Source organism: Trichosurus vulpecula, chromosome 4 (genome assembly GCF_011100635.1).
Source record: "Trichosurus vulpecula isolate mTriVul1 chromosome 4, mTriVul1.pri, whole genome shotgun sequence".
In the NCBI taxonomy this organism is placed as follows: domain Eukaryota; kingdom Metazoa; phylum Chordata; class Mammalia; order Diprotodontia; family Phalangeridae; genus Trichosurus; species Trichosurus vulpecula.
The window spans coordinates 196,698,675-196,726,147 of NC_050576.1; the positions used below are offsets into that span (position 1 = coordinate 196,698,675).

The window sequence follows — 27,473 nt, forward strand, 5'->3', positions numbered from 1 at the left end:
TGCTGACTTCCTTCCCCTCCATACTTGCAAAGTTCTCCAGCTTGCTGTTTGTTGGCCTCATCAGTCCCTTCCTCTGCTTCTGTTACAATCTCACTCAAGAGCAATTTTCCATCAACTTTTCCACAAACTCTTCCACAAAGAGTGGTGATTCTGAGATTTTTTCTTTTTCTCAGTTTCTCCCATCTAAGCTTTATATACATTGGTAGATGAGCTAAGCCTCAGCTGGCTGTTCTACATCCCCACCTGGAAGACACTTCCTCTCTTTGCCTCTCCCTCATAGGGTCCCTTTCTTCATTTAGGATTTAGCTTAAGCGTCATCTTCTGCATGAAGCCTTTGCTGATTCTCTGCCTGCTAGTGCCCTCTTTCTCAAGGAGTATCATATATTTAACTGCTTTCTATATATTTGTATTTATTTGCTTTGTATTTGTGCTGCACACATGTATTATATGTGTGTCTCCTCCTTTCGACTATAAACTCCTTGTGAGTAGGGATTATTTCATTCTTTGTGCTTTATATCCCCAGTGCTTAGCACAGTACTGGAACATGGTATTTACTTAATAAATGTCTTTCTTGATTGATTTAGTTGCTTGTTTGACACTTGAATTGCTGCTAGTAGGGGGTATAGTTCTCATATTCGTGTACTAAGGGAAAAAGAGAGCTGCTGTAAGTTTGACATCCAGATTAAGTTTTATCATTACTATGAGGAGGGATGCTGCAGTGATACTAGGGGACATAAAGAAGAAAACTTCTTTATTTAAGAGATCTAATGTCTTCTATTAGCTCTTGGGAATGTCAGTCTCTCTTGGCATTGCTTTACAGTCAGCTAACCCCAGTCTTCTCTTGTGCTTTAAAGGTACAGTTCCTCCCAGTTCCTGGGGAAGGAGCCCTTAATATAACCATACTTTACCTCTCCACTCCCTTTTTTACCACTCAGCTGTACATTCTACTTGCTTCCCATTTACTTAGATTTCTAGACCATCTTCTCTCTAAGCTTGCCTTATTCCTCTTTTTTTCCCCACACCTATTCCATTCTGATGCCTACATGGAATATAGTAGGTGCCTAATAAATGCTTGCTTGCTTGTTTTATCCAGTCAACTTAATCTCTGTATCTCCTTAATTCCCTGGTAATCTTCCTTTTTCTCTTTGTTTTCCTTTATATCTCATTTTGTTTTTATCACCCTGTAGATTCTCTTAAGATGCTTGTTTCCCATTTATGATACCTCCTCCTTTTGTTATCTGCTGTTGTTACTGTTGGTTGTGTTTTCTGTTCTGATAATGACAGCTAAAGCATTTTAATGAATGTTTGTTAAGTGTCTGTTATGTGTAAGGTACTGTTCTTAGACACAGTAGTGAGAAATAAACATGACAGGCACAGGTATACAGGTAAGTGTTAGAAACGGTAGGAAAATGAGATGAGACAAAGGAAAGATGCAGACAAAGTGTTCTAAGAATAAGAGGAGAGAGAACACTTTCATGGGGTGGGGGGGCGTGTCATGGAAGCCTACATGGTAGAGGTGGCCCCTGAGCTGATCTTTGAAGGAAGATAATGATTCTGAAAGTTGAAAATGAGGAAGAAAGTATATTCTAGGCATAGGAGACAAACACTGTGAATGTGAACAGGTAGCAGATGACCTGTTGAATTCTGGAAATAGTTTAATTAGAAGGAAGAAAGGAAATAAGCATTTATTAAGCACTTTACAAATATTACCTTATTTAATCTTCACAATAACCCTGAGAGATCGGTGCTATCATTATCTCCATGACTTGGCCAGGGTCATACAGTAGGTGTCTGAGGCTGGATTTGAACTCTGATGTTCCAGGCCCATTGTTTCTTAACCCAAACAGAGAGTATGTAAAGGGGGAGCTGTGAGTGGCTCAGCACGGGGAAGTCAGAAGATAGGAATTTGACATATGACCCTAGCAAGTCAGTTAACCTCTCTGGGCCTTAGTTTCTTCACCTCTAAAATGAGTTATTTACTTTAGGTAATTCCTAAGGTCCCTTCCAACTCTGATAGCCTATCATTTCACTATGAAGGATCTCTTTAATGTTAATTTTAACCAAATCTTACCCATGTAAAAATGTTAACAGAGGAAGAAGTGTGCAGCATGATCTGATCTCATGCCTCATCCCCTTGAAGTCATGTCAGCTGTTCACTCCAGGTGAATGATGGAGACTAGGCTGCCATGGTTCCGTAAGGAAGGGCATGGAAACTGCTACAAGGGAAATTATTCTTGCTGGAAGGTAATATGGCAGGGATACTATCTGTCATAACCTAGAGGAACAGAGGGTACCTGCCTACGGTCCTGCCGTGAATGCAGGAAGGGAGATCATGGGCACAACAGGAGATGGGGCACATTATTCTAAGGAGTCCTACCTTTATGGGTCACAACCTTTTAGGTTAGCCTCAGAGCTGGTAGTCTGGAATATTGGAAAGAGAATGAAACTCTCTGTATGGACAGAAAAGCTGAAATACTTGTCTGCAGTTGGCTTGTCAAGCTATGCTGAAGATCTGACTAGGACTTTTCTTGTGAATGTGTGTGTATTCCAGCAATACATATTTGGAAAATCACCTGCCAAAGTGCTCATCCCTAACATGTCTTTCTCTTTTCCTTGGCAGAGTGATGTAAGGATCAAGTTTGAGCACAGTGGGGAAAGGCGGTAAGTCTCCCTCCTCCCTGGTAATGAGACACTGATTTGGTAAAGCTCTTAGGACATGCGCTGCTTAGGGAAGTGAGTCTTCCTGTAGCAGGTGGTCTCTGGGTTCATTGAGACGAGACCCAGAAGAGTATACAGCAGGCTTTCCAAAAGACCATTCATTCCTCATCTGGGAACTGGAAGAGATTTTTGCTTATGTTATACTATGGTAAAATCTGGACCCAAGATTGCATTGCTCTTTTGTTGGTAGTAATGGTTGGGGAAAAAGCCAAGACAAAGGCTTTGCTCAGTCCTGCATGCATCCTGCCTTCAGCATCCTCTTAGGCCACACTGCCTGAGAGGGCAAGAGACAGCAAGAGTATGCCGGGTGATGGGGCCATTCCCACCACTGATTCGGAAGCTCCTGCTTTGTTTACATTATCTACTTCAAGGTTAGCCGAAGGCTAACTCTAAGGCATGGACCTATAAGCTCACAGAGTTCTCTAATACACCAATATTGTCAGTCATGGGAGGCTTCGTAGATATGACAAGGAAACAGGAAGGTTTCCTCTCTTTTCTCCACATGTGAGAGCCTTTTAGTGATAGTAGAATAGAAAGCTGTCAAACTTCTTTGAGCAGATGAGAGAAGGTGAGTTTTTTCACCTCCAGTAGGAATGCCTTTTCTTTACCACTTTTATTTCAGTTGTCTTGCATCATGAGATAAGGACATGGTTTCTAGTGATAAGAAACAGAACTGACCTTATCTGAAATTAACTGTTTCTAATGCTGTTTTGCAGGTGCCAAAAAGTTCAGGTCCTAGTACTGTTTGGTGTCTTTCTCTTTTCATCTCTCCCTCTCCCTCTCTCCCTCCCTCTCTCCCGCTCCCTGTCCTCCCTCTTTTTCTCTCCACCCCTCCATTTCTCATCTCACTCTTCCCCCTCTCCCCCCTTCTTCTGAGCTGTTCTTTTTTCTGCCTCATTTCTCTTCACCATCCACCACCCTTCCCTGGCAAGGCTCTTTGTACCTAACTGAATCTCTGGGAACAGTGTTTCTCTTGGTGTAAAAGATCAATTCCCCGTAATTGTCAGAGGCACACAATCTATTCTTGACCTATGTAATATAGTCATTGGTGGTTCTTTGCCTACTTGCTGTCTCCAGCCCATTTTGAAGACTGCCTTGTGCGTTCTTGGAACAGTTTTGGTTCTTTTCCTCCCAAAATTCAAGAGAAACAACTTTGAGTCCATGTGACTCCATAAGGATGGTAGACCAGTTAGTTCCTGTAAAAAACACATGGAGCTGTAAGCTCTGGAGAAGGAGATGAATGACTTATTTTAAAAACAACTCAGTCACTAATCTAAAGCATAGTTGCTCTCTAATCTTAGTGTTGTAGCAGCTATTACAGAATGAAAATGTGGCAGCCATTTAGCCTATGCCTGAGAAAAGCATGGTCATTGTTTCTTGCCAGTCTGCTGTCTTAATGCCTTGATACCATGTTAGGGTTTCACTGCTATTCTCAGATTTATAAAGAGGACAAACCCACTTAACTGTGTTCTGAACTCAGCCCCAATGTTTGGTCTCAGTGCTGTTTGTTAATAGCTCAGAGATTAATGTGCCACCCTAACATTATTGCTTTTTACACTTCTGTCCTAAAGTAGTGTTTGAGAGAGCTTGGAATGGGAGAGATTTTTCAGAAGAAAAGTTGAATAAAAACTTAGTTGTATTTGAGTCTAATTATGCAGTTTACGCTTGCCTGAATTCCTCATTCCCAAAGTGGTATGCAGTTACAGTGAGCATACTCGAACTGAGAAAGTGAATGTGTGTTTTGATATCAAAGAAACTGCCAGGTCTAACCACAGATATTTAAGGTGGTCAGGCAAGAATGGACTTCTGTCCTGAACGGCAGGGATTTAGTGTCATACTTTTAAAAACTAACATACTTTTTGTATGGAGCTGTTTGTAGGAGCAATGGCATTTCAGTGTTTGTATATAGTGTATATGTTTGAAGCCTTTATACAGAACTTAAGTACACCAGTGCCAAGTTCAAACTACCTTATGCCAAATGACTTTAGTCTCATGTATTGATTTTTTTTAGAAATACATTTTTATAATATCGTTTGTTTTTATATTTCCTATGCTGCTCCTCCCTCACCCCTGTGCCATCCTTTAGAATTTTAAAAAAAATAAGAGCCATAGGGCAAAACTAACCAACCCATCCAAAAATCTGAAATTATCTGTAATGTTCCATAGCTACCCAGAACAGAGAGGCACCTTCTCATATTGCTTCTTTGGGACCAATCTTGGTCATTATAATTTTGCACCTTGTAGTTTCATTTGTTTTGTTGTTAATCTTTTTATTTTTATTGCTGTAGTAATTTTCCTGCTTCTGCTTATTTCAGTTATAAGTTCTGTAGCTCTTTCTGATCTTCCTCAGTCTGGATCTGAGATTGGCTGAGAGAAAAAGACAGGGAAAAGTGATTTCCTATCCTCTGCCCCCAGTTTACTCAGGGGCTTTTTCTTTGATGTTAGTGGTTCGCAGAATGTGAAAATATACCTTCAAGTAAACTTTATTGGAAACTTACTCTCTAACACTACTAATGATACTTTAAGCCAACATGATAGGCTTTAAGGACAATCCCCAAAGTTCTGAGCTCCTAGTACTATCAGCCTGCCCAGGAAAGCTGAAGAAAATATTGCTGCTGAAGAATATTGAGCATGTGTCTAGCCTTTCTGTTAATGTTCCCAAGGCAGAAGGAATGTCTGTGGTGGTTAAGAGGAAGCTTAAGAATAACATGTTCTTAATTGTAATAATCAAAGAAGAGTTGAGAAAACATATCTCTCTTTCCTCTCTGCAGAAATGGAAGAGGGGAAACTATAGGTGTGGAGTATTTTATATACTTTCAGGCACCACCGATGGATTGATTGGTTTTGCTGAACTGCTTTTTTCCTCTTCTTTTTCAATCTTTGTTACAAGGGATGGGTTCCTAGGCAGGGAATGGAAGAGGGATAAATTTTGAAGTGAAAGTGATATAAGAACAAGATATAAAAAGATTTTTCAAAGACTAACCTAACTACTGCTCTCATTTTAGCAAAAATGAGGGAAAGTTACTCTTGAAAGGGAAGTTTAAGGAAATTTGTATTGCTTAGAAGTCTAGCCTAGGATTCTCTTCTGAACATCAGATTACTCAAGTGACGGTCACAGGCTTCTACCAAAAGGACAGTGGAGAGGGCTTTCAGATCATAGAACTGATTCATCTAGTTAGTCTTTCCTGCTCTTTACCACATATTCCCCTTCTACATTTCTGATGGCATTTGTACCATAGCTTTTTAAGCTTCAAAGTGTGATTGGTGTGATTATACTTTTTTTGTGTGTGATTATACTTAATTTGAGTCAAGCCTTAGTGGTTGGTGTAGATAATCCAGAAACTGGAGTCTTACTACAGTAAGCTTTTCGGCTGTAACAGCGCCTGCCTACCATTGATCGGCCGAAGGCGTTGGTGAACACACCTGTGAGAAGTAGGGGGAAAAATTGAAGAAAGGAAGAAGAAAAATAATTATATATCCCTCTATCTCTCAAACACACAGCTTACTGGTTCTTTCTCTACTTTTCAGAATTATACCATTTAGCCGCCCTGTGAGATATGAAGATGTGGAACAGAAGGTGAAGACAGCATTTGGGCAACCTCTCGTTCTCCATTATATGAATAATGAGGTAAGAGAATAGAATGATAGTCCTGGGGCCACGATGAGGACAGCTGCCCACCTCCTTCCTCCTTGTTCAGATGAGGACTTTTTTCTAGTTTCCCTTTCACATCTGTATTTTTCCTTCTTTGGAATCCATCTTCCTAGCTCTCACAGCAACTTGATTTCTGCTCTTTCCTCTAGGGGAGAAAATACAAGCATCTCCATTTCTCTCCTTCCTGTTCACAGTGGGTAGCTCTGACTCCCATGGTGTCTCCTTTAAGCTGTGTGAGGGGATCTCCATTCTTTCCAGCTTTGTGCACTGCTTCCAAGAGGAAAGGTGGGCTCAGTGTTGGGGACAGGGCAGCTTGGTGGGTAGAATCCTCATCTGAGAATTAGAAATTCAGGTTTCTGTGCCCAGTGGAACTTTAATTTTTGATTACCCACAAGTAAATTTTCTGTGTTGTAGTTTGTTTCCAATCTTGGTTTCAAGATGTTACTGAAAATTAGCACCTACTCGGCTCTGTGACTTTAACCTCTCAGACTTTCTCTTGTTTACTTTTACTTCGGGTTTAGGGGTTTGGGGAGGTGGGAGGTCCCTCTTGGGATTTATGCTATTTTTGGCCTTTTAATTTCTTCCCTCTGGGGAAGGCTTGAAAAATGACAACTGGGTTTTGGTTGGTACATTGCATAACTAAATAAGCTATTCATACAGTTTTGGGGTTATCTGTGGTATAGAGTCTAAAAAGGTGAAACTGAGAAAAAAGGTATTTATTTCCAACATGGAGTGGAAACTTCACTAAATTCATCTCTATGGCACTGAGAATCTCAAAATTGTGCTTGTGAGGTACAGGCTTTGGATGGTCCTCCCAAGGTGGAAAAGTCTTACATCTGCATCTGGTGGCAGATTCTGTCTGCTGCTTGAGGGCCAGCCTAGCTAGTCTCCAAATGGAGAGGCTCCTCACCAAATTAGAAGCATAGGGAGTAGGATTTTTTCAGAATTTGTCAGTCATAGCAACTCTCACTCTTCTGAGTCATAGAGCAGCTGCTGTCTTCATCAATGGAGAGAACCCACACCAGCAAAATCACAGATCTAGTCAGGTACTGAAGAACAGAGCAGAGAGTTCATAAGAGTTGAGCAGGGAGTCAACTTTATAGTTCCTCTTGAAGCATCTTTTCACATTTTCAATCAAGCATTTATTAAACAACTACTATATCCCATCTGGGATACAAAGTCCCCGCTTCCAAGGAGCATAAGTGTTTTAAATATACAACAGCCTCGTTGTTTTGTTTGAAATATGTTAGACACTTTCTGTGTAGTTTGGACCTGTAAACCTGGGACAAGGGGTAATATTTTAAGTTTGAAGGCTATATATTTTTTGTTCATATTATAACATCAAAAATTGGATATATTGCCTTATAAATTCATGAAAATTAGAAATGTCCAACTTTCCATTTTCTGGGTAGAATTAAGAAGTATAGAAAATCTGAAAGACATAATGAAATCTATTTTGGAGTAGACTCTTGATAGTGAAATTAGCAAGAGAATGAATATTTTAATTTAAACAAACAGAAGTTGAGTCAAGAGGGGAGAAATCCAGACTTCAGATTAAATATTTATAACATCAAAAGCATCTAGATAAATACTGAGATCTTTTTTTGGTGGGGGGTTAAATATGCTACATATACAGTTTTTGGGTAACCTGTAGCATAAGGTGGCTGATTGTATTTATACATGTAAAAAAGATGAAACTAGAGAGGAGCTGTCAAGAAAGAGAGTGGTAATGTGGTAATAAGGGTACATGAGGAGAAAAAATACAGAGGGCTCACAGAAAGTGAAGGTTCCACATCAGACCTATAAGGAAAGAAGAGAAGACTTTTCACCAATCAGTCGTCACTGACTCCAGAGAAGAGAGAACCTTGTGAGCCTTATACTCTTACCTAAAGTCAGCTAATACGCTGTTAATGGGGGCTAGTTTCTATAATAAAGGCATTCCAAAAAGGTGAAGTATTATTTTCTTTTTCAATCCACATGTTGACTAAGAGTCTCTATATTTCCAGAATTTCTATTAAGAATTACATTTCTCAGTAATATTTTTCAGTTACCAACAAAGTGAATTTGAATTAACAGCCATTCCTATATTCAGATTTATGTATAGAAAGACATTCTGAAGCCAAATATAAACTATGTTTAGGTTGTCCATCATTTGGATGAGACTCTTCTTACTCTGTTTATGTGAATGAGTAAGAGTTGACCATGGTTTTCACTTTCATTTTTTAGATCCCTTCACCATCTCATTTCTTTTCCTTCAGTGCTGTTTTTAAGCCCCCTAGCCCTAAGGATAAAAAAAATCTCCTGATTTTGTGCCCATGCAGCAAGTTTTTGTTTTGGTTTTTAGTTTTGTTTTGTTTTGTTTTGTTTTGTTTTTTTGCAGCACAGTTTCTCTTATTCCTAAGTGTATCTTTTCTCATTTCTTCTTGATATATTGGGAACTGAAGAATTTGCTGTGGATATTAAAGATCTTACCTCTACAGATGCTACCAAAGCATTTATAAGAATCATTTAATACTTAGTCTGTGATTTTTTGTTGTTGTGTGATTTTTTTTTCAAGGAAATCAAAAGAAGGGACTGAAACCTAAAATCTATTGCTCACATTAAATAAGACTCTTTCCCTAAGCCCTGGAATGTTAATCTTGCTGTGCTGTATGGCTTTACATTCCAGATTGGATAGCAATTTCTACTTTCTTAGATCCTTCCTGATTTTAATAACAACTGATACTTATATGACGCCTTGTGTTTATAAAGCTCTTTCCTCACAATAACCCTTGGAGCAGATATTAAAAATACGATTATCCTTGTTTTACATCTGAGGGCCACAAAGGTTAAATATCTTGCTCTTGCTTCTGTTCATAGAGCTAGCATTGTGTTGGAGCTTGTTTTGAAATCAGGTCTTCTGACTCCAAGTCTAGTATAGTGGTACCATGTTGCCTCTCTAATGCTTCTAATATTGTTAGCAAAATTGTTGAACCATTTAAGTAGTTTCCAGATTCTATCTTAGTAGTGGGACAAATAATCCTGTTTGTTTTGGATTAAATAGTGCATTTGGAAGGCAAACAGTCTTTGATAAATGTCTTTGGGACTCTCTTTTAGATATTTTAGGACCTAAGGGTGTCCAAAGACATAGTCTCTAAGATTGAATTGAATTTATACTTATTTTTGCAAAACCTAAATATGAAACATCTTTATGGACTTATGTATTACATTATTTTCTTTTTGTATATCTTATGTTACAGCTCTCCATCTTGCTGAAAAATCAAGATGATCTTGATAAAGCAATCGACCTTTTGGATAGAAGCTCAAGTATGAAAAGCCTTAGAATATTGCTGCTGTCCCAGGATAGAAACCATGTAAGTAACTGCTAATGTGTCCTGTTCCAGCAACTAAGAGGAGGAACTGATTCCCATCTGAAGGCTTGCTATACTTCCTTAAAAGAGTTATGCATAGTTTAGCCATTTTTCTAAAGAAAACATGAAAAAAACCCAGCCCATCATCTGTTGTGGCAGTCCCCACTGTTGTGGGAACCATCTGGGTGGAATTATGAATTCTTATACCTAAATGGGGAACTCATCTTGTTTGCAGGATTTGCTTGGAAATCTTTTGATTTCATTGAGAAGCCAGAATGTAACTACCTGACTTTTGACTGGTAGGGTCAGGGAAGAGACCTAACCTCCTTGGCTCTTGGCTACAGGTAGTTCTTAAAGTTTTTCATTCATTGGTCAATTGTTTGTTAAACATCTATTTTTGTAGCACTTTAGTAAGTGCTATAATTTCCTTTTCTGAGAATAGCAGTCTTCAGCGTGCTCTTCGACTTGTTCTAAAATGCAGATATAGGCTATATTGGCATCTGGGTGAGTTTCCTAATCAGCACAGGAAAAGAAGAGAAAGGAAGCTGTTTACTCTTAGTGACTTTACTATTAAACTTGCACCCCCACCCCCACTGTCCTCCATATTTCTCTTGTCCCCTTTCTATTCATGGCAGCATCAAATGACAAATGTAGCTCAAAGTAGAAGAATCAAAGGGCACTTTTTCCAGGAAATTTTTTGGTTGTTTTTCTTTTGTTTCAGTGGGAAGTGGGACAGAAGGGATTATATAGCATGTGAGAGGGAGGAACAGACTTTACAGTAAAGGAAAAAAATGCACTCTGTCTCTTGTTGGTCAGGTTCAAAGCCAACATGAAAGATCCTGAGCAACATGAAAAATGTAGTACTATTGGCATCCAGCACAGGTTGTCTACAATTTGAATTTGGAGGGTTCTCTAACTCCAACTCCCACAGCTCTTCAGCAACTCTGCCCTTCCCTTAGGGAATGTGCAGGAAGGAAACTCTCTCTTCTGTTCAATGGAAAAAAGCCTGAAGACCTTTATGACCTCTTGCAAATAACCCAGCTGCTGCCTCCCTAAATGGCAGACAATTTGTATTAGCAATCAGAAGCCAGGGAATGTGCCTTTTCTTAAAGGTCTGTGTTGTGGCACATGTTTTGTTGGACTGCATCCCATTTAAGATCAGTTCTTTAATCACTGGTTGCTCTGCCACTTTTTTTTTTGAAACCCAGTTAGAGAGGGCTTCTTGGCATTATTTCTTTTGCTTGTAAGGGTCAGAAAGTAGTAGACAGCTGATGTTAGCATCATTTGTAGACTTTCCAACCCACCCTAACTTTGAGGCAAGGTTTAAGTAATAGGGAGTTTACCCTAAATATTTATTACAAAGATGTGTTGTGGGATTGGATTGCCCTGCCTCATTGCATTGAGGCAGAGGGGACTACAGGTAGGAAGTCTGAATTCAGGAGGGTGTTTTCCTAACATTGCTAAAGTATATACTGTATGTGCATGTTACCCATTTAGAATAGTAAGGACCATTTTCTGGAAATTCTTAAGAGGTATTCCAAATAGAAAATGTCCTTTTCTGTTTAATTCCTTTATTCAAATGATTCACCTGCTGAAATAACAAATAGTAGTTTCTTTTTTACTTATCACATCAAATCTAAACTCAACCCAGCTTCCAAGGCCCTCCAGCTATTGTTGTTCCTGGCTCTCTTAAACCTCATCTTTCAGTATACTCCAACATGGCTCTTTTGATGTAACCAGACTGGATTCTTTACAAACCCTTGCTTATTCTTCCCTCTGCACTGCTGTTTATGCCTTTTCTCTCCTGAAATGCCCTCTCTTTTCCTGTCTACCCATGTTACTTTCTTCAAGTGCCAGCACTCAAAATTCCACTCCCTCAAGATGCTGTTTCTAGGTGGAGGATGGATGATCATTTGTCATTAATATTGTAGGTGGAATTCTGGGTCATTTACTAGATGGTTTCTTAGGTTCCTTCCAATTTTGAGATTCTATAATTCTGACTAACTCTTAACTCTTCTCTGATTATTCCCTTATTCTGTGCCTTCTCAGCACTTATATACTTAGAGGGGTTGCTTAATAATTGTTTAACCAAATGTATGTTTTGCCTCATCAGTGAACTACAAGCTCTATGAAGGCAGAAATCTTTGTATTTCCTCATCCTCTCCTTCCTCCTTCTCCTTTGCCTAATACATAGGATATGCTCAAGATATGTTTGGTGAATTGTAAGGAAAGTCTAGCTATCTCATCCAAAATACCTTTTCCTTATTAGAGAAGATGAAGTGCAGGGATAGTCTAATGATCAGAGGACTAAACTGTGAATAAGCCCATTTAGTTATTATTTTCAACCCTACCACTGATGTCATTTTACCATTCTTTGTCGGTTTTCTCATTTGTCAATTGTGGAAAGTATTTTCTACTTAATTGTTATTGAATCTTAATGTTACTATAAATTTAAAAAAGGATTTCTGTATAAGATACTGCCCTATATAAGATATATACAAAGTAGACACAATCTATTTCTTTACCTTACAAATTTGCCTTTAAGATCAATCTTAATAATGAGATTTTGCTTTTGGAATTTCATCAGCTGGGCTTACAAATAAGTCTGTCGTTACAAAGCAGTGACTTTATCCAAAGTTTGGAATATTGTAGCAGCCTTCTCCTTCAAGACACCCATTATTTACCTGCTTGTCTTAATGTTTTACCTACTGATGATCCTTCACTTCCTACAGTGTGCCCTCATCTTTAAAAAGTTATTACTGGATCTGTTAGTTATTACTCCATTATTCTTCTCCTATTCATATTGTTTTTCAGATGTGCTATGTCTTTCCTCTGCCCTAAATTCTTTTGTGATTTTCCCTTTAGTTTTCTTCAGTCTGGCTTCTGGCCGTACCATTGTATTCAAATTGCCTCCTCAAAGGTAAATAGTAACCCACTTATGAACAGGTCCCAGTGCCTCTATTTCTCTCCTAGGCTTTCTGGGATTGAACATCCTTTCTGTATTGGAGTCCCTCTCTGTTTCTAGCATCCACTGCCCTGCCAAATCTTGGTTATCATGTTACCTTTCCAATTGAATTTTAGGAATTTCCTTCACTCATTCCCTTATCCTCCTCCCCTCTCAACTCAGTTGTTCCCTAAGCCTCTTTCTTAGATTTTTTTCCACTACTACTGGCATCTTCATGTAGTGGCTCCATTCAACTGGCTGCTTCTATTACCTGTATCCATAAGACTCTCAGATTTACCTTTGTGTCCCTTTCTTTTTCATTTTTCCCAGGTCTCTTAACTATCTTCAAGACTTCCATTGCCTGATCAAAGCTAATCTCCGAGTCTTTATAGCTAAGCCTTTACTACTTTACTACTTCCCCATCATTGTAGAAGCCGACACAATCAGACCTATTTCTCAAGTCTAAAATCTTGGACTGACCCATTGTGGCATTTCTTTGTGTTCTTAAGTTCCCACATACAATTAATCTTAAATCCAAACCTTTCTTTGCTGCATAAATTGAATTTGCTTTTCCTCTAAGGAATGAGATAATAGAACCACAGAAGCTAGTAGGTAAGAGATTAAGAGGAATAGGAGAAGAGTAATAAGAACAGGTGATTCCTTGCTCAGTGTACTGAGGCAGCTATTTGTTGACTTGATAACAATAATCGAAAGCTCTGTTGTTTTCTTGAGAGATGTGACCAAAAATCTCGCAAAGAACCACTCAAGACTTATGAAGATAGCTGACAACTACCACTTCTGGTTATTCATGTGGGTACAAATGACATAGAAGGAACCCAAAATTATTGCTAACAATTATCAAACCTTAGGCAAGAAACTAAAAGCCATATGGGCATGGGTTGTGTTTCCTCACTGTTGCCCATCAAAGGAAAGGAACACAGGAGAGAAAAATTAATTTGGCAGGTGAAGTACTGGCAAAGGAGGTGGTACCTGAGAGTAGGATTTGGATTTCTGTATCACATCTTACAATATAGGGATGACTGGTTCCCCACCAAATATAGAGTATGCCTGGCATAGGCTAGTAAGAATGTCTTTACCAGGTCTCTTGCAAATCTAATCAAAAGGGAATTAAACTTAAAAGGATGGGGGAATAAGAAAACTGCTTATATATTTTCCCCAAATTAAATACTACAGAGATTAAAAGAAGAATAGCAGCTGAAGTACCCAGAAATTCACAAAAGACAGTACCTCCCCCCAAAAAAATTGCAGTACTGACTACAGCCTTCTGTGTATATACACAAATATCCAGTGTTTTGGCAACAAACAAGAACTAGAGGTTCTAATGCAAGGAGGCAAATTCGACCTCACAGGTTATCCATGAGGCTTGGTGCTATAAAACTCATGCCTGAACCATGGCTTTGCATGGATACACCTTATAGAAATAGGGTAGGTAAAAGTGGTGTGTGTGTGTGTGTGTGTGTGTGTGTGTGTGTGTGTGTGTGTGTTTGGAGGGTGAGGGGGGAGGTGAGAGGGAGTTTCATTGTAAATTAAGAAGGTATATGAAAATGAGAGAAATCCAGGAAATTGAAGGGGGGTGGGGAGGGAGACATGGCAGAATGTTTGGGTTAAGGTCAAAGGAAGGAGAAGCAGAAGTGATGATTCCCTCATTGGAATATACTACAGACCCCCTAGACAGAAAGGAAACAGATGAAGAATTTGGGAAATCTGGCACAAAGGCATGATAGGGTCATAATGGGAAATCTTCAAATATCTGGTCATCTGTTGGTGCTCTCTCATTCTGCCAAAGATGAAACAACTAATAACTTCTTGACTTACCTTAGTGATAATTTCATCTTTCAAAAGGTAGAACAAGCAATAAGAAATTATATCCTGAGTCTTGTTTACTCTGCATCAGTTCATACAAATCTTCCCAATTTTCTCAGAATCCATCCTTTTCATCCTTTCTTACAACACAGTCAGATTCCATAGTATTTATATACTGAAACTTGGTCACCCATTCTCCAATTGAGGGCGCCTCATCAGATTCCCATTCTTTGTCACCTCAAAAAAGGCTATAAATATTTTTGTACATTCTTAAAGTTTGTTTAGCCTATAGGACTAATCCTTCCTCTTAACCTGCCCTTCCTCTGATTCTCCCCTTTTCCCTTCTCCTCTTTTCCTCCCATTTCCCTGTTGAGTGCAATGTATTTCCAGACTCAACTGCTTCTGTGTGCGTATATATGTGTATGTATGTATGTATTCTTCTGTCTTTTGACCAGTTCAGATTACAGTGAGGTTCAAGTGTCAACCATGCCTTCCTAACTTCCTCCTTAGTTGTATAGATGTCTACTTTTTTGTTCTACTTATATGAGATGATTTCCCCTAACTTTCCTTTCCCTTCCCCCTAAATGTATTCCCCTTTCCCTCTCTTGCCATTCTTTTCTTAAGATTATCAAGATGTAAGAGAACCATTCCCAGTCCTTGTCGAATTAGACTCTTTGTATGACTCCCTGATGATGATGATGATGATGATGATGATGATGATGATGATGATGATAGGGTAAAGAAGAGTCTCTGAGACTCATTCATATTAGGATATAAGCAGTTTATCTTTGTTTAGTTCTTTATCGTTGTTCATTCATATTTACCTTTTCATTTCTCTTAACTCCTGTGTTTGAGCTTCAGAGTTTCTACACAGCTGTGGCCTTTTCATCCAGAATGCTTGGAAGTTTTCTATTCTACTACAAATCCATTTTTCCCCTGTAGGATTATATTGTTTTCCTGGGTAAATTATTAGCTATAAGCCTACGTACAGCATTCTGGAATGTCATATTGTTAGCTCTCCACTCCTTTTTTTAGTGGTGGCTGCTAAATAGTGTGTGATCTGACTGTGGTCCTCAGTGCTTGAATTCTTTCTTTTTGGCTGCTTGCAGCATTTTTTCTTTGACCTGAAAACTCTGGATTTTGGCTATAATATTCCTGGAAGTTTTCATTTTGGACTTTCCTTCAGGAGGTGACCAGTGGATTCTTTTAGTTTACACTTTGCCTTCTGGTTCTAAGAGATCTGAGCAGTTTTAAGATTTCTTGAAATATGATATGTAGGCCTTTTTTTTGGTTATGGAGTTTAGGTAGTCCAGTGATTTTTAAATTTTTTTTCTCCTCTAGATGTTTTCCAGATCAGTTGTTTTTGCTTGGAGATACCTTATATTTTCTTCTACTTTTTTTTTCAGTTTTTTGACTTTGTTTTAATATTTCTTGTTGCCTCATGTAGTCAGCGGATTCTGTTTGGCCCATTCTAAATTTCAAGGAGTTTGTTGCTTGGGCAAGGTTATGTACTTCTTGTGCTTACTTCCCTTTCCAATTCTTTCTTTCATAGCTCTCCCTTCTTTTCCATTTTTTTCTCCCTAGTGCTCTTATTTCATTGATAGAAAACATTTTGAGCTCTTTTTTAAAATCTTCATCTCTTTTAGAAATTCTAGTTAAATTTGTGCCCATGTTGTATTTTTTTGAAGCTTTGATTGTAGGTGGTTTGTAGTTATTCTCTTCTGGATTTGCACCTTTAACATCTTTTACCTTAATAGCTTTTTATGGTGAAATTCTTACTCTGTTTGCTTATTCTTCCAGCCTTCTTCCTGACTTAGAAATAGATATTAGGGCTAGGCTCTGCTGCATTTGTGGAGGGAAAGTCTGATCTGATTCTCTTGCTGCTTTCTTAAGGTGTTGAGAGTTATGTTACCCCAAGATCTCAGAGACAGCTCAGGCTGGGAACCCACAAGATTTCTGTGCTCCCAAAGTAGTGTGATCCTGTGCAAAGTCAGATTGTTGCCCCCCTGGTTTGAGCTCTGCAATTTTCTGACCTGGATTTGGGTCTGATCAATAGTAGACTGTTACTGGACTCAACCATTGTCAGCCATCTGGGAAGCTCTGCTGGATCTGAGGCACAGAACATTAGTCTTGGAATTCTAATTATTCCTCAGGAGGCTTTGGATTGGGCTAGATTCTGGAAGTGAGACCCTGATCTGTTTCTGAGGTTGAAGTGACACTGCTGTTGCTTGCCTCTGAACTTATTGGTTCTCTCATCCTAGGCTGCTCCCTAGATGCAGGTTCCCTTCTGCAATCTGTCTTAGATCTGTGACCAGGAACTGAGTAGTGGGTGACAACACTTCTAGTGAGCACCAGTTCCTGCCCCCTTTAGCACCCTGGTCTGGCAGTTCCTTTTGACCCAGTGCAAAGGGCGCTGAACCTGAGGTTAAGGTTGGATAGATTTTAGAGGGTCTGGAAGTTGGTGGGAAAAAATGCATTTTTATTTTCACTAAACTCTAACTGAAATTTAGCATTTCCTTAATTTATTGATGTAGACAACAAATATTCCGAGAAAGGGTTCATGGACTTTACCAGACTGCCAAAAGGGTCCATTACATAATAATGGTTAAGAACTCCTTTTTCAAGGCTTTTGTTCATTATTCCCTGAATGCTTGAAATAACTACATTCCTCCTATTTGTTATATAGCATCTTTTTTCTTTTAGCTCAAGCGTTACCTTTCCCTGATTGATTCATACCCTCTCTAATTTGATAATACAATCCCTGATGTTCCTAATTACAAATCTTTTCTTATATTCTTGTATCTCTATTTATGTTAGCTATAAATGTTTTGCTTTCCTTCCTTCCCTATTAGATTGTAAGTCCTTGAGTGTGGAGAATGTATTTAATCTCCACAGCTTTTGCTATGTACTTAATATAGTGTTGCGTCCTCCCCGGGTGCTTACTACAATGCTGTTCTATTTCTGACTAGAGACTGCATGCCTTCCCTCCCCCTTTACTTGCTGCTTCCTCAGTGTAACACATTGACTGTTTTTTCCTCTCTGGCTCTTGGCAGAGCTGAGTTGTTGTACCATGAAGGCTTTAGCAAGAGTACTTACTTCCTCCTGGCATTGACTTCCTGTTAGAGCAGTACAGTTTGTCAAGACAGCCCTGCACGTGATAAGGTCCAGCTTAGGGAGACCAGTGCTGGTTGTTTGGCAGCTAAACTCAACCCTGAGTTGAATTTTTTTCCAGAAGTACAGGATACACAGTTTGTTTTGGTCAAATAATAATTTTTTCCCTTTATTCTTGTGAGAGGTAGAAGTAAAAGAAATAAAAAAGCTTTGACCCAGATAATTTATTAATCCCTAATTCTCACTCCCATCAGTCTTGTGGCTGTTTCTCATTTCCAATTTAAAATAGCTTGTCCTTTTCCTGTACCACATTTGCCCTAGTCTTCTTGAAATGGAATGGAGAAGCATTTATTAGGCACTTACTATGTTCCAGTCACTGAAGCTCTGTAAATACAAAAAGTGAGAGCCTCCTCTCTCAAAGAGTTAATACTCTAATTCAGACATACATTAAGGAGACATAATTCAGACATACATTTAACTGCAGGGCAAATGGAAAAACTTAGTGGTCCTTAAGGTACATTGGCATTGTGGATGACAAAGCCAAGGAATCCAAATGAATTAACGTAGGAAGCATTTATGATTCAGTAGCAGAGCAAATGACAGTGCCCAGGAGTCTGAAGGGCACAGAGACAGAGAAGATGATAAGGCCCAATGATAAGGCAAATAATAAGACTTGATAGTCTTTCCAGAATGATTGTAGTTGGAGAATCTTCTATTAATTGAAGTAGCATGAGTGGTCATTGATTGCTTGTAGCACTTGGCTGTCAAACATGCTGTGATCCTTTACTTTTCCTCAAAGATATGAGGAAAGGCAGAATACTCAGTAGTCATGGCTCCAGAGTAGAGCCCTGCTACCTTTTCTTTCTCAGACACTGGAAGAACCAGAGAGAGGCTCTGTGAGTGACCCATGAGGGGCAGCTCAAGTTTGACTTGTGTTTGCTGGAATAAGAGTGAACTCTCCTCCAGTAGCTGCTGAGCTTCCAGACACAGGGCTATGTCTGCCTCTGCTTGGGTTGCACTTTCCCCACAGTTTGGTTCCATACCCAGGGTGGACCTTGGTGGACTTGAGCCAGTAGGACTTCCTGGGTCTTAGAAAAGCAGAGACTTTCAGGGGCAAGGCCAGAGCTGGAGTTGCCTTTCTGGGAATGCAAGATATGCAGGAAGCAGGATTAGAATATGGGGACCACAGGCTAAAGGAGGCACAATTAACCAGAATTCATAAAAAAAGATTAGGGACAGCAGACAGAGTGCAAACAGAATCTTTTTAAACTCAGCAGAACCAGGAGAACATTATACATGATTACAGACATACGGTATCTGTGATGACTTTGATAGACTTGGCTCTTCTCAGCAATCCAGAGTTCAAAGACAGACCCAAAAGACTCCTGATGGAAAAAGCTATCCGTATCCAGAGAAAGCATTACAGAGTCTGAATGCAAATTGAGGCAAACTATTTGCTCTCTTTTTTTTTCCTTCTTTTTTGATTTTGTTTCTTTCTCCTGATTCATTCCATTGGTTATAATTCTTCTTTATAACTTGACTATTGTGTAAATAAGTTTAATGCGAAGGTATATGTAGATTACATGCCCTCTCGCGGGGGAGGGAGTAAGAGGAGGGGGAGAAAATTTGGAACTCAAAAACTCGTGGAACTGAGTGTTGTAAACTAAAAATAAAAAATAAATTAAAAAAGAATCTTTTTAAACTCATGACCAGTGGTTTCTCCTTGGGAGTACAGAGTTAGGATAGGGCTCAGTGGGTAAAGGACCATTTGCCAAAGAGAGAGTGGGCAGGGTGGGTTAAATGTTCTGGAATTATATCACCTCAGTTCAGGAGATTTGCTATTGCCATCTTTTGGGGTTTGATAACCTGAGACTCTTATAGCTACCAATCTTTCTGGAAGACTTTTTCTACTGTCTAGGTTAGTGATCTTGCTAATCAAAGGAACTAGAATTGAGGAATCCTGAATCTTTAGTTTCCTTTTTTTTTTCTTGAAAATGTACAGTTGTGCAAAGGCAGGAATTGTATATTAGGTGCTTGTAGGGCCCTGCACCCCTAGGAAAGTAGCCAGTTCTTCTGCCTTATTGTGGTTGGTTGAGTGTATAACTTACGTTCTCTTCTAGTTGCTATCTTTCTATGCCTCCTTTCCCAGTTCATTTGTGGGTAGCTTATAGGGAAGCTTGGGTTGCTCTAGGCCTATATCAGTTCTGCCTGAAATGATTTTGGAAACATGGGCTAAATTATTAGTGATGCTGCCCAGGCTCCTAGCCCATTGATCTACTGAAGAATAATGGTTCCTAAAACAGCTCTTCTCTGTATTAAGCATGATCCTCATCTGATTGACCCATGAATGCCAGCAGTATGGAATAACTAAGATCCTTCTTTCATATTTATTAAGGAGTGACTGTGGCTGAGGAGGTAATTTTGAGTGGATCTTTAGGAATTTGGTTCCTACTTTGTGCAGTGCCTGGCAGATAACTCAGATGTTTGAAGTAGTTTTGCTCTTTTCTTCAGGCCCTATACAACCTTTGCTGGACGAATTTGCAGATCTTTCTTCCTACAGACTTTTATAAGAACTATGCCTATTATGGCTAAGGCTCCATCTTTTAAAATAGGACATTATGTACCAGTGCCTCTGTGTCATTGAGGTCATTAGACCACATTGAGCAGCAAATGATTTGCCAAGGCTGAGAAACAAGTTTTTGGGGGGAAAGTTAGGTTAGTTTATGGGTTGAGAACCTACTAAAATCATTGGGAATAGGCTTCCACAGTCTGGGAAAGTTGATTTAAGGTAGAGGAATCTTTGTATTTCCCCATCCCTTAAAATCCTGTTTCAGCCTTTTCCTTTTATCCTTTCAGACCAGCTCCTCCCCCCATCTTGGAGTGCCCAAGCAGGTCCGGATTAAAGCTTCCCAGTCTATGGGGGATGTAAATACCATCTATCAGCCGCCGGAGCCGAGAAACAGGCATCTCTCTGTCAGTAAGTAACTCCTCTTCTCCACCTTCTCTATGCTCTCTCTTTCCTTTTTCTCTGTTCCTCTTGCTCTTTATCTGACATTTGTTCCCACCATCCCTTTTATCTTCTTTTCTTGCCCCTCCCTCTCTTCATCTGTCTTGATCTCTTTTGCTTTCTCTCCTCCCATATTATGGCCTTGGTTTTTTTTCTTCCTTCAACAATTTCATTGCTTGCTCATTTTTCCAGCCTATTTCCTGACTTTGAACTTTATGTGAGAATAAGGCTCTGCTCACCTTGGGGGGGGGAGGTTGAAAGTGGGGCGTTGTCCCACATTTCTGCTATTTTTAGAGCTAGTTCTGGGGGTCTGCAAGTTTTTGGTGCTTCCAAGGTGACATCATCCTTGAGAGAGTGTGGTCACTCCTCTCTTGGTCTGCATTCTGGTCTTTACCCAGGAAGGGCCCCTAGTCCCCTGTAGCCACAGTACTGGTGCTCCCTTTGCATTGGAAATGTGAACAGGACCCCTGCTCCCTTTTGACTTTACCCCCAGCACTTCTCTCCACCTTAGAACTGCATCCCAGAACTACACATGAGCGGCAGAGTTTGCCAATCAGTGCTTGCTACACCCAGTGCCAGCAAAGGGTCTGCGATCTCTCTCTGACCAGTTGTCAGACCTCTTTACTGTCTCTGCGTTGAGAGCTCCTGGAGCTGCTGCTGTAGCCAGTGTTGCCACTCTGTGTATGGGCTCCAGACAGTCTTCTATGGTAGTGCCCACCTCCCAAATTTTCTTATACTGGAAAGAATATCTCCCCACGACCTTTTGTTGTCTTTGACACTCCAAAATTTGATTTGAGGTGTTATTTTAAAGTTGTTTAGAGCAGAATGTTAAGAGAGTTCACCTGGGTTACCTCTGATCCACCATCTTGGCACCATCTCTCCCTTCCTCAACAGTTTCACTGACTGTACTTCCTAACAGTCCTTACCTTGAAGGATTTAGGTACTTGTCATGAAAGAGATGGAATCTGATCATTTGGGTTCCAATCCTAAATATCACTTAGGAACTTTTTCAAAGTTCTTTACTTCCCCAAGAAAAATACTTATAGATGAAGTTTTTAGAGATCTTCATATCAGAGTGCTTAGGGAAGGAGCTATGTTGATTTTGGTGTTTTTTGTTTTTGTTTTTTTTGTTTAATAACTGTTGTTCAGTACAGTAGCCAAAAAGGCAGCTAGGTTTCAACAGGAAGGAACCTTCTAACATAGATCTCTGTGGAAAAAATAACATACTGAAACTTATCACTCAGTAGAATTCACTGTCTTTGGGAGTAGATTCCTGGAGTCTGAGTGACCAGATTCTATTTCTGGGATTGTGTAATATGTATAAGAAACCTCACTCTTTTCTGTTGTTTACTGGCCAACCTGTACCTGTAAGTGTTTCAGTTCTCTCCATGACAGTTTTTCTTCTAAGTCTATTATAAAAAAGTAATGAAGTAGTGTCTGTGAGCAATACAAATTTGTTTTGCTTAATTATATCTATTTATTACAAAGAAGGTGAATGTTGTGAGAATTAGGGAAATTGATATGAAAGAAAAGAGTGTCAATGGAATATGTAAAAAATACACAGAAGAAAACAAAAGGAAGCTTCAGAGAGACAGACAAGAGGGGCAGTTGTGGTGCTACCATGTTAAAGTAGATGTATACTTTTTTAAAAAGCTGTGCATGATAGATTCATGGTTTTATATACAATCTACCTTTTCTTCTCTTTGTATGTGGAAATATTTATGTTTGTCAAGTCCATAATAAAAAAAAGTTTATTTAAAACATTTTTAATAAAATTTTTACAAAGTAGTGCTTGGCATTACTTATTCAAAACGAAACTTCTAGCCAGTAGTACTCAGAGTTAGACTCAGATACTAGCCTACTCTGTAGCTTAGTCTGAGGAAGAAACCCTCCAGCTCTTCCAGTAAAAGCAGTATTGAGATGAGTTTTGAAGGTTTCTCACTGGGTCTATTGTTGACCTTGTCTAGAAGTGGCTTACTTCCTGAGGGAGGTACAGAATAGATGTCACTAAACTTTTGCTTATCTGGCAGTTTCTTGACTTTAGGCAATCACTGCTGGACTGAAAGCATGTATGTGAGCATTAGTTTTCTCAAAGGTTCATGAGCAATTGGTGGTTATGTTCTCAGTAAGCCAGTTCAGGAGAGGGTACCACCCTCTAGTCCCTTTTCAAGTCATCTGAGTCTCCAGAAGGTGTGCTTTTGCTTCAGGGTTAAGGCTTTTGTCACTCTTACTCTGATCTTAAAATATTTGTGATCTGTATTGGTATAAGCCTTCTGAGTAGTCTACAAACCTTTGACATCTTTCATTTCTAACACCTGAACTAAATTTCCAACATACTTTTAATGATCCTCACCATGTCTACCTTTGCATTGAAGTCACTGAGTATCAGAGCATATATTGACTTAGTTTGGAGGCTCTTGTCAAGTTCTTAAAATATTCTTTACCATTTTTTCTTCTGAGTCAAATGTTAGCTCATAAGATGTAGTTGTCTTCTTGGTGATCTTTTTGTTTGTGTTCATCATGAATACCGCAAAGCAGGCAAAGTATGATAGGCATTGGGACTGGTCCTGTGTTTTCATTGTTATGAGAAATTCCCAGGTAAGAAAATTTGCTCTACCAATTCCAGGTGGCACTTCTTCTGCAATGTATAGTGTTAGAGAATTGTCTAGGATGCTGAGAAGTTCAGTGATTTGTCCAGAGTCACATAGGTAATCTGTGTCAGAGGTAGGACCAAAGTATCCCATGAAATAATGTTTCTCACTGCCTCTGGAAGGTGCAGTGAAACCAAATGTTCTAATTCCTTTATTTGCTTAGGACAGGGATAGGGAACCTGCAGCCTCGAGGCCACATGTGGTCCTTAAGTTCAGCCCTTTGAATCCATACTTCATAGAACAAATCCCATTAATAAAAGGATTTGTTCTGTAAAACTTGGACTCACTTAAAATGCTGTACCCAAGGACCTAGAAGACCACATGTGGCTTCAAGGCCACAGGTTCACCACTCCTGGCTTAGGAGAACCTATAAGCCATCCTTCAGTTTAACTGCAATTTCTTTGTGTTCTGGTTTCGTTTATCATGATAATGTCAGTATTGATGTAGTTCACTCCTTCCAGTGATATTTCAGTTTGCTGGTACTTAGATAAAGCCCCCATATTTAAAGCATCAAAAGTTAGATTAATGTTTGTATATAAACTAAAAAACTGTTATTATAGAACTCTTTGCCCTGTTTTTACCACTCAACTATCGCAATGGAGGCAGAAGGAGCCATACAGCGTTAAGGGCCATTGAAAATTTTTCCTTTGTTTCATGAGTTGCCATGGTTAAAAACAAGTTACTAATGGAAATCATATTGATGATGAGTCTCTTTATACCTAATTAGGTGGTTCCTCAGTCAGCAGACTCATCCTGATGCTAGAAATGTGCCCTAAGGCTTTCTAGTTTTGTAGAATTTGCCATAGCTTATGTTCCTCTTATATAGTTGTCAAAAACCGCTGCTATACCATGAGTACATATAAGAGCAAAACAAAAAGCCTAAAGAAGAAACATTAAATATAGTTACAGCCACTTTAAACTTACTCATTAAAACAAGCAATTGATTCTAACAAATAGGAAATTTAAAAATATACTTACAGAGATCCATAATTTCTTCAAAGTGGGTCCTCTCTCCATTGGTGCACATGCATCCTCTTGATACCTTCTCAGTCTGTGTGACTCAGACTTGTATGTATTGTCCCATAAATCACTAGATCTAGATCTTGTTCGCATTTCATGGATTTCATGTTGTTCGCATATTTCATGGATAGGGCTGTCCACTGCTTGTCCTTCATTCTGGCCACATGATCACACAGTCTCAGAGATGGCTGCCTAACCTGGCCATACCTGAGCAAGGTCCGCTGTAAATATCTACAACAAATGAGATTGAGCCTTTCCTCGAAGACATCCACTGAGGGAGGGCCCATCATCTCCACTTTTAGATAGGTATGATTCTTTGGAAATTTCTCCTCACATCAAGCCTAAGTCTGTCTGCAACTTCTGCCCACTGCTCCTTGTTTTGTTCTCTGGGACTATGCAACACAAGTTTAATATTTCTTCCAGCTGACAGCTCTTCAAATATTTGAAGAACAGTTATCATGTCCCACCAAATGTTCTCTTCTGCAGGCTAAGCATCCCATGATTTCAGCTGATAAGATGTGATCTTGAAGCATTTCACCATCCTATTCACCCTTCGGCAGATCCCCATTTTTCAGACAGTCCACAATCTGGCCTTTCCTCCCTTGTCTTGTATATCTGAAGTTGATTTTTTTACTTAGTGTTGACTCCAGGGAACATCGTGCCCTCCCCAGCTTTGTAGCTTCCTTTCATATATTGTTGTCCCCCATTAGATTATAAACTCCCTGAGGGCAGAGACAGTTTTTCTTTTTCTTATTTATGTTCCTAGCACTTAACAGAGTGCCTGGCACAGGGGTGGGCCCTGGCACATGTGGCCCCCTAGGTCTTTATGTGAGGCTCTTTGACTGAATCCAAATTTCACAGAACATCAGTCGTCAAGTGTGGTCCTTTGACCAGATCCAAACCTTATAGCACAAATCTTTTTATTAAGGGGATTTGTTCTGTGAAGTTTGGATTCAGTCAAAGAGTTACACTTCAGGACCTAGAGAGCCACACGTGGCCTCAAGGCCGCAGGTTCCCCACCCCGGGCCTGGCACATAGTAGGCACTTAATACATGTTTATTGAGTTGGATTGAATTTTTGAACCTAAGTATAAGGTTTGCATATATCCTTATTAAATGTAACCTTATTAGATTAATTCATCGTTCCAGATTGCTCTTTGAGGATCCTAACTCTACCATCTCACGTTTTAGTCCTCATTACAAGCTCATTATCTACAAATTTCATATGGATCTCATGTATACTTTTATCTAAGTCATTGACAAAAATGTTAAACAGCACAGGGCCAATGATAGGGGCCTCTTTTCTGGTTGACCTTAAACTTCATTGAATCCAGTCATTCCAGTTCCAAATCCACTAAATGGTACTACTTTCTAGCGTACATCTCTCCATTTTAATACTGACTTTGTCACTATTTCCTACAGAAATTTAATAATTGTCATAGTCTTAAAGTTAAAAGGAATCTCAGAGACCTTTTAATCCAACCTGTATGGACCTCTTCCATCTCCAGTATTGCTGACAGTATCCCACCTCCATCCAGAGATGTCATCTTGAGAGAAAGTAGTCTTGACGAGGCCCTTGAAGGAAGTAATAAACAAAGCAGTTATATCCCTGAAGAAACCAAAAAATCCCAAAGACTAACTCAGACACCAAATAGTTGATCTTCTTGTCAAATAGAAAGAAGAAGCCATCAAGGGTATACAAGTTTAAGGTATAAATTCATTTGCAAAACACTATGGAAGAGGAGAGTGGAAGGTCATGAGCATAATCATAAAAAAGTGAAAAATGGAGGTTAAATACAAGGTTGCAGAAACTTGCTGTTAGGTCATCCAAGGAGCACTCAGAGCGGAGACTGGCAGAAAGATAATAAATAACTGGAAAATAAAGCAACTTTTTTATACTGATTGATTTTCATTTTTAATGATAGTAGAATCAACATATTTGAAGTCTTAACAGTGCTCAGTTTGTCACTTGAAGAAGTAGAAATGTTACTTAAGACTAATTCAGGAAGAGCTTTTAGATCAAACCAAGTACATACAGACAAAGGAAATCTGGCTGGATGCAATCCTGAAGCATTGAAGGGTCATTTGGCAAGATATCTTAGTGAGGGGAAGATGTTAAAAGAGTAGAAGAAAATCAAAGATGATACTACTTTCAAAAAGGGGAAATTAAGAGGACATCTGCTTCTCTCATTTTTATAAGATAATGAATTGTAGATGATTTGTGGGTAGCCTTAGTGAAAATATGAGAAACTAACGGAAGCATTTACAGGAAATGTTCTGTCTCTTCATATTCACATAATTGTCTGAAAAATGTAGAAAACACAGCCTCATACTATTGTTTATTCCAAAAAATGCTTTTTACCTTGGTAGAGCAAAATATAGCTTTAAAGGCTCTTCTCCAACAAGGTGTCTACACATACTACAATCATAAAGGATTCTTTGATAAATACAACCATAGAGGGAACTCTGTTCAGTGAATTTCCAATTATTAATACCAGGCAAAATATACAACAAGGAGATGTGCATTTGCCAAAGGCATTTTCCTTTAAGAGGTATCTGAGACAGACTCAAAGATTTCTTAGAGATGGTAAGGTCTCTAGATGCTCTTGCTTGCAGATGATGTTGTGTTTATTGCATCAGACCCCAGAATGTTATAGAATGCCTAAATAAGATTATAACAATTCAAAAATTAGGCCGTAAAAGCTACGCCAAAAAAAATCAGTGGATAAAGAATTCATGTTGTGCATTACTGATAAGTCCTTCAAGTTAGTATATCTATCTAAGAAAGCCACTGCAGATGAAGACAGAAGGCTGAGAATTGAGGAAAAGTGGGCTCGATTACCTTTAGAAAGTTGTGCAATTCTTCTAATGATCCCAGGCTGCTCCCTGACACACAAATCCATCTTTTTAACACCATAGTTCTGATGATACTCCATGACCACAAGTCCTGGAAACCGTGATCCTTGAAGAGTAAGAACTATTGATGACCCAAAAGGCAATGGAGATACACATCCTGAACATAAATGGGACATATATATATATATATATATATATATATATATATATATATATATATATACACACCATATTTCTGTCAGTGATCTACACACAAGAATTAATTTGTTTTGCTTAGATATACTTCTTTGTTATAAAGGAAAGTTCTTTGGAATGAGGAAGAGAAGTCACTGGAAAATACC

The 27,473-nt window shown here is 39.1% G+C and overlaps 1 protein-coding gene across 1 annotated transcript in view; it reads left to right on the forward strand.

The window, feature by feature from the left end:
* MAP3K3 (mitogen-activated protein kinase kinase kinase 3) overlaps window positions 1-27,473 on the forward strand; it is a 101,575-nt gene that overhangs the window by 30,137 nt on the left and 43,965 nt on the right. Inside the window, exons 4-7 of the mRNA XM_036756874.1 lie at window positions 2,621-2,661; window positions 6,247-6,346; window positions 9,610-9,723; window positions 20,456-20,576. Coding sequence (XP_036612769.1) covers window positions 2,621-2,661; window positions 6,247-6,346; window positions 9,610-9,723; window positions 20,456-20,576 — 376 coding nt within the window. The remainder of the gene's footprint in view (window positions 1-2,620; window positions 2,662-6,246; window positions 6,347-9,609; window positions 9,724-20,455; window positions 20,577-27,473) is intronic.